This window comes from Scylla paramamosain, chromosome 16, assembly GCF_035594125.1.
Source record: "Scylla paramamosain isolate STU-SP2022 chromosome 16, ASM3559412v1, whole genome shotgun sequence".
In the NCBI taxonomy this organism is placed as follows: Eukaryota; Metazoa; Arthropoda; class Malacostraca; order Decapoda; family Portunidae; genus Scylla; species Scylla paramamosain.
The window spans coordinates 14,135,001-14,147,500 of NC_087166.1; the positions used below are offsets into that span (position 1 = coordinate 14,135,001).

At 46.8% G+C, this 12,500-nt stretch overlaps 1 protein-coding gene and 1 long non-coding RNA gene across 9 annotated transcripts in view; one reads left to right on the forward strand and one right to left on the reverse strand.

Annotated features, from left to right (window-relative positions):
- The window catches only part of LOC135108100 (uncharacterized), a 40,761-nt gene extending 32,699 nt beyond the window's left edge, over positions 1 to 8,062 (reverse strand). The window contains exons 1-3 of one of the 2 annotated variants that reach the window (XR_010272145.1): positions 8,006 to 8,062; positions 7,488 to 7,720; positions 6,378 to 6,407 (exon numbers count right to left, since the gene is read on the reverse strand). This is a non-coding gene — a long non-coding RNA (uncharacterized LOC135108100). Of the gene's footprint in view, positions 1 to 6,377; positions 6,408 to 7,487; positions 7,953 to 8,005 lie in introns of those variants that run through there. The other variant, XR_010272144.1, reaches the window with a different exon arrangement.
- Positions 1,822 to 12,500, forward strand: part of LOC135108099 (uncharacterized) — a 29,171-nt gene continuing 18,492 nt past the window's right edge. Inside the window, exons 1-2 of one of the 7 annotated variants that reach the window (XM_064018755.1) lie at positions 1,822 to 1,871; positions 9,804 to 9,970. In XM_064018755.1, the coding sequence (XP_063874825.1) occupies positions 9,959 to 9,970 (12 nt within the window). In that variant the 5' untranslated portion in view covers positions 1,822 to 1,871; positions 9,804 to 9,958. Of the gene's footprint in view, positions 1,872 to 9,541; positions 9,971 to 12,500 lie in introns of all 7 variants that reach the window. The other 6 variants (XM_064018758.1, XM_064018760.1, XM_064018753.1 and 3 more) reach the window with 6 other exon arrangements.

Consider the following 12,500-nt stretch of genomic DNA (forward strand, 5'->3'; position numbering starts at 1 on the left):
TTGCTCCCCACCCATGTGTAATAACCAGCGGAGTGAATGCAACACATGACACAACACAAGGCGCTTCAGTGCACCAGCACCAGCAACACCACCACAGCCGGTCACCGCACGACTCTCACGCTTGGGAGTCACGAATACATACACAACGCATTAACCCATTCACTGTTAGACAGTTGTTTCCCACAACACCTTAGAACTTTTCAGACACTTATTTTTGCACTAAAGCATGTTAGACATTCCTGTAGCCTAAAACAGACAAATAAATCTGTTGTCCTCTCTTTACTGTGTCCGTGAAAAACAAATTTCTACACTATTCTAAAAGTTAACGGAAGACGAAGCTGGCAGTAAAAGATTACGTACATGTTTTTAGGAACTTCATGTACAAAGGTGTTCTTATATACGGCTAAATTTTAAAAAAAGAGGGAGGAATTGGCTTTCAAATAGAATGGTAGATGAGTGAAGTGGACTCAGTTATCAGGTTGTTAGTGCAGAGTTTTTAGGGAGCTTTAAAAGAAGATTTGACAAAAATATAGATGGGGATGATAGGTGGAAATAGGTAGGCATGCTTTATACAGGGACTGCCACGTGTAGGTCTGATGGCTTCTTCCAATTTCCCTTAATTTTTTTTTTTACCTTCTTATGTTCTTTAAGTTCGTTATGCATCTCAACATCATCACGAAGCTGAACCAGAGAGCACCAGACACACGATATATTTTCCTCTTTGCATTCCTGACAAAAATAAAGCAAATCCTGCCACCAAGACTGCCCACTTTCTCTCGCTCTGTAAACGTTAATCTCGGCGCCCCTGCTCGCCCATCCCTGACAAGCCACATAAGCCCCACCTAAGCACACCACCGCACACCACCGCTCTATCCTGCCGCCACTCACCACCACCACCTCCCACTCACAACTATGGGCGACTCTCTTCCTCTCTGGCAATCACCGAACCAAATAATTCCCTGACAACACCGCCTGATGCTTACTTTTCCTGCCAATCTGCGCCTCTACTGCTCATCTCTGCCTCCCTCCCGCCTCCTCCACTCCTCTCCTCTCCTTCCTCCACCTTTCATCAGTTTTTATCCGTTTCTTTTCCAACCATTCTTCACATCAGTTCTCCCCTCTCCTCCTCCTTCTCGCTGGAAACAAGACACACAGGAACAAAAATAGCGAATAAGAGGAAAGGAGGGACCGAGGGAGGAAAGGAGAGTCTTGCAGGAAAAAAAATTATTCTGGGAAGTCACGAGTCTGCCGCTCCTCTGTGGCTTTGGAGGAGGGAACTTTGTCACTTGTGGGAGGGAACGATGGTGCTTCTGATTGTAATTCTCTCTCTCTCTCTCTTTCTCTCTCTCTCTCTCTCTCTCTCTCTCTCTCTCTCTCTCTCTCTCTCCCGGTAATAGTGTTAGTAGTAGAAGCAGAAATGGTGAATGTAATGGAGGAAGAAGAGGAAGAAGAGAAGGAAGAGAAGAAAACAGCCAGGAGAATAAAGATAAGATAGAAAAATTAAAGATAAAAATAAAAATGACGTGAAAAACTATATGGATGAATAGGAGTCGGAAAAATGAGGACTGGGAGAACTAGGAGGAGGAGGAGGAGGAGGAGGAGGAGGAAGAGTGGGCGGAATGTTGAGGCGTGGGGGTGAAGACGTTCGTGATACCCTAGAAATGAGATGGGCGGAGTTTCCAGTGGTGAGGTGGGCGGTGTCTGTAGGAGGATGGGCGGGACTGGCGTGTGCAGGGAAGGCGCGGGTGTGGGCGGGCAAAGGGCGGCGCGGGATGGGCGGCGCGGGGTGGGCGGGGCGAGGCGAGGGGTATATAAGGAGTGAGGCTTCATCGCTTGACTTGGACTTCGACAGGACAGCACGCTCCTTGCAGGTGAGTGTGTGTGTGTGTGTGTGTGAGATGTAACGTGTGTGTGTATAGACAAAACTACTTTTCTTTCTCGACGAAGGAGTTCTCTGGTGTGTGTGTGTGTGTGTGTGTGTGTGTGTATCTGTCTATGCACATAACCACTATAAACATGCATTAACAGACATGCCTATAGACAGATTATTCTTTTCCACTGGGCGCATACGTGAGTCAAAACAGCACAAGCCTCACTCCTGCATGAGAGGAAGGCTGAGCGATGCTGTGGGCGTGAGGGCAGCATGGTATGGGTGGGCGGTGGCCGTGAGGAAATTATAGGTGTAGGGAGTAAAATATTATACTGAGGGAATGAGCAATTGATTGAGTGGATTTCTGCGGTGCAAAAAGATGGTCATATGGCGCCAGTGGGATCGGGAAGACATTATATTGTATGGACAAGTGGAGAACAGACAAGAAGGCGTGAAGGGAGATTATATAAGCAATGGTGGGTGGCGGTCATGTATGCGTTTTGACAGAGGGAAGCGAAGTTGGAGGAAAAGGAGGAAGAATGAGAAATCTAGAACAGTCAGTGAGCCCCTCCCTCCTTTAGACAGCGAAATAAAAGCCAGGTAGCCCCAGATTAAAGGAGGGCGTTGTGTGTGAGAAGGGTCACTCTTACTCTCTGCATGACCGCTGAGACGCGCACACCTGTCATGTTTACGTAGTGAAGTCACGCTCTGCTCTAGATACGTGACACTCTCTGTCCATTCACGAAGATAAAGAGTTATCGACCATCCTCGGACACGTACCAATGACACGCCAATAGAAAATGTGGAAAGTTAATGTGCGATTCACCGTTTGGTCTCCGGCCTGCGTTCACATTGTAAGCCAGCGATCATATTAGAGCTCTTGTGATGTGTTATTAACCAACAGAGTAATGATATGAACTAAAGATGGACGCGCGCAACCTCTCTTAACCCTTTGCCTTCAGAACAGCGTGGCCTGAGCGGGCTGACCTCCAGGGCTCCCACTGCGACAGACTGTCTCACTCACTCACTCACTCACTCACTCGCTCGCTGGATCTCTCGCCACGCATCCTCGTAACCCACCAGCACTTACTTCATAAATCCATCCCCTAATGACAATGTAGTAGCCAAATTAGCTCGTAAGAATGCTGATGCATTGCATTTTCCCTCTTCTCTCTTTTTTTTCATTTTACATTTCGGAGAGACAGAACTGAGAGAGACATGAGGCAGCTGGGTCAGGATGGAGATGCAGAGAATAGATGAAACTGGCGACAACGTATGAGAGCGGCCGACCCCATTAGGGATTAAGGGAAAGAAAAAAAAAAAAAAAAACTAAAGTGCCTGAAAGCTTTGTCACTGTAGGTTTGTGTGAACAGTCTGCAATGCTTATTTCTCTAAAGCCTGCACTAGCGGCCTCCTATAGCAGGGTTATTTTTAAGTGACGCCTGTAGAGGTTCGTGCCGAGTCTCAATGCTCCCCGACGCTCTCGCAATCGAGGACAGTATTAACAAAAGCACGCGGGTGATCCTCGACCACTCTGATATAGCAGAGGGACTCAAACCTGAGACCACGAGTTCACCGCTTCCATGCGTTGAGCAGTCGACCACTGCCTCCCCAGCGGCGGTCGATAGCAGCTGTCACTAAGAAGTTGGTGAGAGCACTTCTTCGATACCTAATTCTTCACCCGTGAATTTCCTGGCTTTCTACAACAGACCAGAAAAGGAATCCCCAGATAACATGAGGTGAACACACCACCACAGCTGCAGTGTCAAGTAAACAATCGTGACACAAAGTGGTGCACCACTGGTAATTCTAGTCTGTAGTGATGCCTACACACTCACCAGATCTTTGCCAGCCATTGTTCTATCCTCCCGTCGCGTCTCATATCGTGCTTTTTGTCAAATAGAAGAAGACTATGTCGTGTCGCCGCTGAACTGTCTCAGATCACGACGAAAAACAGTCTGCCGCCACCATGAATTCAATATAATTAAAGGAATAATGACGCCGACCACTAACAGGTGGCGAAACGTCGCTCTGAGGAAGCCAGTGACGAAAGGCTCTCTTTGACATAACTTGACCTCAAACTCTGTCGGGGGTCACGTCTACCACACTGCTACATCTTAAGAGTCAAGATGGTAAAGACTTGTATTCCCTCACACATACACACACACACACACACATACACACACATACATACACACACACACACTACTCCTACATTACCGCTCCTATATATAGGGAGGTTCAACTTGCACATCCTTTCTAGAATCAAAAGTTTTTCGTCCCATCGACTCGTCTCCTCCAACTGTCGCTCACTCAGTGTTACATCTCTTACCATCTTCTACTGTTATTTTCATGGTTATTGTTTCTCTCATCTTTCTAACTGCATGCATGTAACCCTCTTACGCCCTCGCTACGCAACACTTTCTACTTTCATCCCTATTCCATCCTCCTCACTAATGTAGGAATCAATCTATATCTTCACTCTTTCATCCCTCTCACTAGTAAGCGCAAGGATTTTTTCATATTTGTTTTTCTCCTTCCTACGACTTGAGCTGTCTCAAAACGGTAGTATCAAAACACCTTAGAAACTACACTGACTGCCTCTTGATTCTTCCCTGGTAGTTTCTCTTTGGGAGCGGCAATTTAAGAGGAATTTTCACTCTTTCACTCTCTTGTTCTTTGCCAGACTCCTTAACACGTATATGAGAAAAACGGCGGGGGATCATGCATACGGTAGGGAGGCAGGATGACATGTCAGGGTGACAAGATGCGCGGCTCCCGCCTCCCGGGAGCCTGAAGGGCAGGGAGGCACGGCGGGGAAGTTTAATGCCAGCCACAGAAGGTGTCAAACTAAATAAATATATTAATCAGTTGGTTGTTAATGGCGTTGGCGGTATTAGTGATGTGTGTGTGTCTGTGTGTGTGTGTGTGTGTGTGTAACATGAGCCACACACCGCACCAGTAATGAGTTCGGATAATCAGGTAAGTGCGCCCACGACACAAATGATGGCATGTAATTTAAAAATAATTGATACAATTATACGAGTTGTCAGAAAGACAGGCGACGGAAGGCAAATGGTTCTCCTCCTCCTTTTCTTCTTTCTCCTCCTCCTCCTTCCCTTCTTGCTCCTTGTCGTGACTCGTTATAATAACATTTGCATCGTCCTCATTTTCCTCTGTAATTGTGTCATTGAAGAAGCGATTGCCTGGATTTACCGTCTGTCTGTCTGTCCGCTCCACACACACACACACACACACACACACACACACACACAATTATTACCTCTCCATAAAAGTTCAATCAAGAGTAAATGTAATTAATGTCGTTTCATTCAATCTCGCAACACTTACAGGCCTACTCTATTTAGCCGCTCCCCTCCCTCCCTCCCTCCCTCCCTCCTCTTCTTCCTCCCTCGCCCTCCCTCCTTCCTCCCTCCCCTCCCTTCTTCCGCTCTTTCCCCTTCCCTTCCCTTCTTATGTTTTCCTCCACAAGTGTTTTCCTCCCCCTTCTCCGTCCTTATCTCTGTTCTCTGCGTTCTCCTTCGTAAATTTCCCCTTCCTCTCCCTTCCTCCACTTTCCCTTCACTCTTCTTTCCTATGTCCCCTTTCCAAGTTTCCTTTTCCCTCCCCATCCCCTTTTTTTTTTCCTTTCTCTTCTTCCCTGTCTTCCTCATCTCATTTTTTTTTCCTTTCCTCCCCCTTCCTTCACTTTCCTCCTCCTCTCCCCCAATTCAAAAGTTTTCTTTTCCTTTCCTCTCCCTTCATTTTCCTCCTTTCCGTTCCCTGCCTCCGGGTTTGGGGTCGGGGGGACGGAAGGAAGTTGTGGAGGGGAGGTGGGGAGTGGGGGACCCTCCTTCCTTCCTCTTTCAGCCTATCAGTGCTCCTTCACCAAACTTGTTGAAGTCTTTCTTTCTTACTTCCTTCACATTGCTCGTTCTTCAGCTCTCTCTCTCTCTCTCTCTCTCTCTCTCTCTCTCTCTCTCTCTCTCTCTCTCTCGTTAAACATTGTAGAACAACTTGCATGTAACGCAAATGAGAGTGGACGAGACAGGGGTGTGTGTGTGTGTGTGTGTGTGTGTGTGTGTGTGTGTGTGTGTGTGTGTGTGTGTGTGTGTGTGTGTGTGCGCGCGCGGAGATAGAAAAAATAATACTATACAGACGACTGAGATGAATGCTTTCTTTATGCAAGAAGGGCTCTGGCCAGGACCAAGTAAAAGGCGAAGACAAAGCCCAATGAAGTACCAGTCCCTAAAGAGGAGAGCCCAGAATGATAGCCCAAAATTATGAGGAGCAGCGTCTTGAAACCTTCTTGAATTAATAAGTCACAGGCAGGAAACACAGAAGCAGGCAGGGAGTTCCAGATATAACTGTTTTTTGTATGAGGAAACACAGCACTCAGAGGAGACCAAACAACAACAATCAGGAAGGAAAGCAGCAACATGTCGACCTTACTTGATGATAACACTGGAGACGTGAACAGTATTACAATACAAAAAGAAGCACTTACCTTGCCTGCCCCGCTACCTCCCTCGCCAGTCTGCAACAAGAAAAAATATTAGAGGCTAGTACTACATGGGGTTATATTTGGAAAGTAACAGCAACATAGAAATACAGAAAAAAAAAATAAATACAAGGGAAGTCCAAACAGCAACAGACTCTGAGGTCTTTATCAGGTTGTTTGGATAATTATTCTACGCTATTAGTGGAAGAGACAGGGTAGTACAAAAGACAGGTTAGTAAGGAGAAGGAGAAAGGTGAGGTAGAAAAGAAGAAGGAGGCGAAGGAGGAGATGAAATATCTGTGGTGGTTGCAGAATCAACAACAACAACAACAACAACAACAACAGCACATCAAGTAAGAGACTATAGCAAGCAAGACACAGACGACGGGAAAAAAAAGGAGCAGATTTATTTGCAATACTTGGCTGCGATTTTTGGTGCTGACACATAATTCCTTTCCTGATGTGGCACGCGGCGGGCTTATCCCTGGCCCCGCGCGGTAGAGATGGACGGGACGGGGGAGGAGAGGCAAAGAGCGGGAAGGACGGGAGAGAGGAGCTGCAAGCGAAGGGGATTTACCGAGGGATGCGGAGGGATGCAGGGAAGGAGACTGTGATGATGAATGAGAGTAGGCGAGCACGGGGAAACAGAGGCAGATGAAAGGAGGCTGCAGGGAGAGTGGATGTGGGAGGCTGGAGATGTGGAGGAAGGCACACAGAACTACAAGTCGACAAAAGGGGCTGTAGATGTACTATTATGGAGTGAGAGATGCGAAGGGATGTAGGGAAAAGAGGCTGGAATGACGAGTGAGAAGACTGTAGGAGTGCAGAAAGGAACAACTATAAGGGGATAGACGGGACTATGGAAGTGCTGTTAAGTATTTTCGCAGCCACTGACAGCTACGAACATTCAGTCTAGATTCACATACCATAAAATTCCAGAGCACTTTGTTAGAGAGTACAGCACGAGGCCACACGCTCCATCCGAGAACACCTGACAACTTGCATTAATATTAAAGCTATGAGAACATAAGAAAATAAGGGAAGCTGCAAGAAGCCGTCAGTCCTACACGTGAAATACCATGTTTTCAAGTACTGGCGGAGTTTCGTCATAATTACCTTCACTGGAGTGTCTATCAGATGACGTTGGCGACCACAGATCTCCACCTCTCTCCCTCGTCTGCCAGTCACGATTGTCTTTATGTTAATATTCACCATTAGCATCATCAGTCTCACATACGAACATGTGTCGCTTTGCACTGTCAGCCAGGAGCACTCAAAAAAAGATTAACTTACTCCACACATTCACAAAGCCACTGAGAACGCTCCAAGGCAGTGGTGAAACATGCACCCTGGGCGGGAAGGGTGTGGGGAGGAAGCCAGATACTGCCATCACTACGTCTCACATGAAAATTCACAATTAATTTAATCTACATATATCACTGTACTACATTCCTCCCCCTCCTCCTCCTCCTCCTCCTCGTCACACTTCTCCGTCCTAATTTCTCTCATGTTTTTCGTCCTTTCCCCCTTACTCCTCCCTTCCTCTGATTTCCCTCCTCCATCCAGATTCCTCCCTCCCCCTCTTTCCCTGCCTCCCTCACTGATCACATTAGCTAATATGAATTTAAACACACTGGACAACAAGACGAAGCGGAGCTATCACTGAATGCACTCGAACTAGAACATTATACCCGTGGATGTCACACACACAAACACACACCGTGTAGTGCAGTGGTCAGTACGTTCGGTTCACAAACGGGTTCGAGTCCCGGGCTCGGCGAGACAAATGGGCGAACCTCTTGATCTGAAACCCTTGTTTACCTAACATTAAGTAGGTAAAATTGACGGGATGTAAACCAAGGATTGTGATCTTTTTGTCCTGGTGTGTGGTGTGTGAGTGCTCTCATTCCTACCCAAAGATCAGTCACTATGAGCGCTGCGCTCTTTCCGTAGGTGAACGGCTGGCTGTGTGATCAGCAGATGACTAGGTGAATGACACACAGCATCCCATCGTGGAATCCAGTCAGTGATTTAACTAATAGTTCTGCTGTTACCTCCTCCGATCCCCCTCTCCTCCTTCCAGCATATCCGTCTCTTCCTCCTCCTTCTCCTCTTCCTCTCCCTCCCCTCTCTTCTTAAGTCCTGTCCGAGCTCCCTGATGTTTTGCGGTCAGATGTGGTCAGTAAGACGTTCCGATAACACACACACACACACACACACACACACACACACACACACACACACACACATTTTTTTGTAAAATATATATATATGTACAGAGAGAGAGAGAGGAGAGAGAGAGAGAGAGAGAGAGAGAGAGAGAGAGAGAGAGAGAGAGAGATGAGAGAGAGAGGAAGCCCGAGTGTGAACAAGATTTACTTTAAATCATTGGCCTCACTCTTATCACCTTGGGGGGAGAACGAGGAGAAAGAGGAGGAAGAGGAGGACGGGGGCGAAAGGCAGGGACGAGGGCAAATATAGAATAAAAAGGTGAGGACAGGACAGGACAGCCCGTGGTGAGGAAGGAGAGAGGAATGCTGGGGTGACGGGGGAGTTAGAAGACTCGAGGAGGTGGCCACGGGGGAAAGTGTCCCTCGAGGTGGCCAAGGTGGTTTTTTACCTATATCCTGGGGGGAACGTGAAAGGTGTTGTAACCTCCCTCAGGTGAAGAGGAGGAGGTGGAGGAGAAGGAACAAGAGCAAAGGTAAAAATAATCCCCTGGAGGAGCGCACCTGTGAGTGTGTGGCCACTAATTGGTAAGCAACAGGTAACTTTGATGAAAATGAACACAAGCCTTCCATTACCTGATGAACCTTGCGCTGGACACACACACACACACACACAAGAGAGTGCATCCCCAGAGAAAAGATTTAACGGTTGGAACATAAATATATATATACATGATCAATAATGCACAAATGACATTCTCTCTCTCTCTCTCTCTCTCTCTCTCTCTCTCTCTCTCTCTCTCTCTCTCTCTCTCTCTCTCTCTCTCTTTCATACACACACACACACACACACACACATTGTTTTGATTTTTGGCCCCTTAAGGCCGCTGGGAGCATAAGGTGTGTGTGTGTGTGTGTGTGTGTGTGTGTGTGTGTGTGTGTGTGTGTGTGTAAGGAGCACAGGCCGCATCTAACACCCACCATTACCTCCCTCCCTTACAGACTCTCCTCACCACACGCGGACAAAAACGGGGAGCGAGTGACAGAAAGAAAGAAAGAACGAGAAAGAAAGGAAATTTAGACAAAAGGAGAGATAGAGATAGATAGATAGATAGATAGATAGAGAGAGAGAGAGAGAGAGAGAGAGAGAGAGAGAGAGAGAGAGAGAGAGAGAGAGAGAGAGAGAGAGAGAGAGAGAGAGCTTATCGGCACAACCTCTTTTCTCCATCTCCACAACCGCCACGACACCCATCACCACTACCAGCACCACCACCCGCGCCACCGTCATGTCCCTTCAGAGGCTCCGCGCCGCTGCGCTCTGCTCCCTGTGCTTCCTGATGCTGGTGGGCACAAGTGTGGGTGTGCCCGAGGAAGGTGCTCACGCTGCCCCCACGCCGCCCAGAGACGCCCTAAACGCTCATGACGACCAAGGTAAGTAACTCATTTAATTTTTGTGTATGACCATCTCTCTCTCTCTCTCTCTCTCTCTCTCTCTCTCTCTCTCTCTCTCTCTCTCTCTCTCTCTCTCTCTCTCTCTTCTCCTTCAGCCGCTATCTCACACAATCTTTAATGGCTTTTCCTTTCAATGACTCTTAATAACCTTTGAACCTTTGAATGACTCTTAATAACCTTGAACCTTTAAATGAAGTAAAAAGAAAGGAGGAAGAGATAAAACTGGAGAGATGGAGATAAGAAGAGAGAAAAAGATAAGAAGAATCAGTATGCTATTCTTCCTCCTCCTCTCTTCCTCCTTGTTTCCTTCGGCTTAGCGTGACAGGTCTAAGGCAGAGGAAAAGCGGTGATTGTGGTAGTATTCTCTCTCTCTCTCTCTCTCTCTCTCTCTCTCTCTCTCTCTCTCTCTCTCTCTCTCTCTCTCTCTCTCTCTCTCTGAAACTATGGTAAGAGGCAACACTCGTCAAATCTCTTGCTCACAGATGTAAAAATAGATGCTTGTCTAAGAGAGAGAGAGAGAGAGAGAGAGAGAGAGAGAGAGAGAGAGAGAGAGAGAGAGAGAGAGAGAAAGTGGACAGTAAAACATGAGTCATCTTATAACGCGTTATACATTTATCTTCTATCCCTCTCTCTCTCTCTCTTTCCCTCTTCTCCTTCCCTCTATCTATCTCCTCCTCCGCCCTGGCCTCCATCCCTTACATTCTCCAACCCTCCCTTACTTCCTCTCCTTTCTCTTCCTTCCTTCCTTTCCGCTGAAAACTGTTGGCGAGTGAGAACCAATTATGGCGTGCTGAGTTTAAGGAAGAGAGGAAAGTGATGGCAAAAATTACTTTGACTTACTGTTCATTACTTGCTTGTGGCTTAATGAGACTGTGGAGAGGGTGAGGGAGAGGAGAGAGGGAGAAAGAGAGGGAGAGGGAGAGGGAGAGGGAGAGATATGAGAGAGGAAAGGAAGGGAAATGAGGGGATAGGAGTGATTCTAGTCACCTGCTCGGTTCCCTCACCTTAATGACTCTCTCTCTCTCTCTCTCTCTCTCTCTCTCTCTCTCTCTCTCTCTCTCTCTCTCTCTCTCTCTCTCTCTCTCTCTATTACGAAGCAATCTTAGGCCTTAATACACGCGAGATAGTGAACATGTAATAATGAAGAGAATCTGGCCGTGTATTTCTCCACGTCGCCCCGTCATTGCCTTCAGATTGTACCCCTAAGCAACTCGTCGTCTTGTCTGATACATTTAATAACCTAGAGCGGGGGTTATTTAGGTGTGCTTTTTTGGATATAACACTTCTTCAGGCAAAACACTCAAGATATTACGCACAACTATTTATCTTTGTGGCCTTTGGAAATAGTGTCTATGAGAGAAGAAAGCGTTTAAGAACACGAGACCTAACGACTTATTTAGGGTTTCCAGGTGTGTTTTCATGGTCCTAGTGATGGTCTAACAAGAGCTTTACATTATCAGTAGGGAAAACACTCAAGATATTACAACTAGTCATCTTTGTATCCTTTGAAAATAGTCCTCATGGCAGAGAAAGGCGTATGAGAACACGAGCCTTATCCCCCACGAATGCTACTGTTGTCGTGTGGGTGCGAGAGACATAAAAAAATAAATAAATCAAGATCTTAAGGCACAAGACGGGTGTGGACATAGGAATGTGGTGCGGGATCAGAGCAGATGCTGGGTAAACCTACGCCTTCCTCTACTCTATCATCATTTCTGCTTTCTCTTACCTCTATGCTCTCCACCTCCATAATGCAAGAGTTGACTACTATTCTTACTCTTTCGTCCCTTTTGCTGGTAAACTCTGGAACTCCCTGCCTGCTTCTGTATTCCCATCTGACCTATTTCAAGAGGAATGTTTCAAGACACTTATGAAATTTTGGGTAACCCTTCTGACTACACTCTTTGGGGACCGGGACCTTCAGTGACTGTTTTTTTTCTTCACCACGTTCGCAATCCTAACAACAGACCAAATGTCATCACCACACTGAACTGACTATCTAAAACGTATCACTACACCTATTATCATAGTCAAGCGTAAAGGATTAGGAGTCATTATCATTATCACCACTGTCACCACAAGCTTCATAACACTCCAAACGCCATCACCACACTGAATTGACTGTCCAGAACTCATCACTACATCTAACATTACAATCATATACAAAAGGAAAAGAATCATTATTATTATCATCACTATCATCACCAAGCATCACACGACCACTACACCACGACATGGCCTCACCAGCAGACATCCCCACAGTCACTCCCACGTCACCACAGTCACCACCACCCTTACCACCACCGCTACGTTCCTTGCTAAAAGCCCCTTCGAGACTACTCACCAGGGCGCCTCTAAATCAATGAGCCTAGCTGTGGCCTACTTGCACGAGGAGGAGGAGGAGGAGGAGGAGGAGGAGGAGAACAACAACAAAAACAAGAAGAAGAAGAAGAAGAAGAAGAAGAAGAAGAAGAAGAAACTGAGGGAAAGTGAAAAAAGGAGGAGGAGA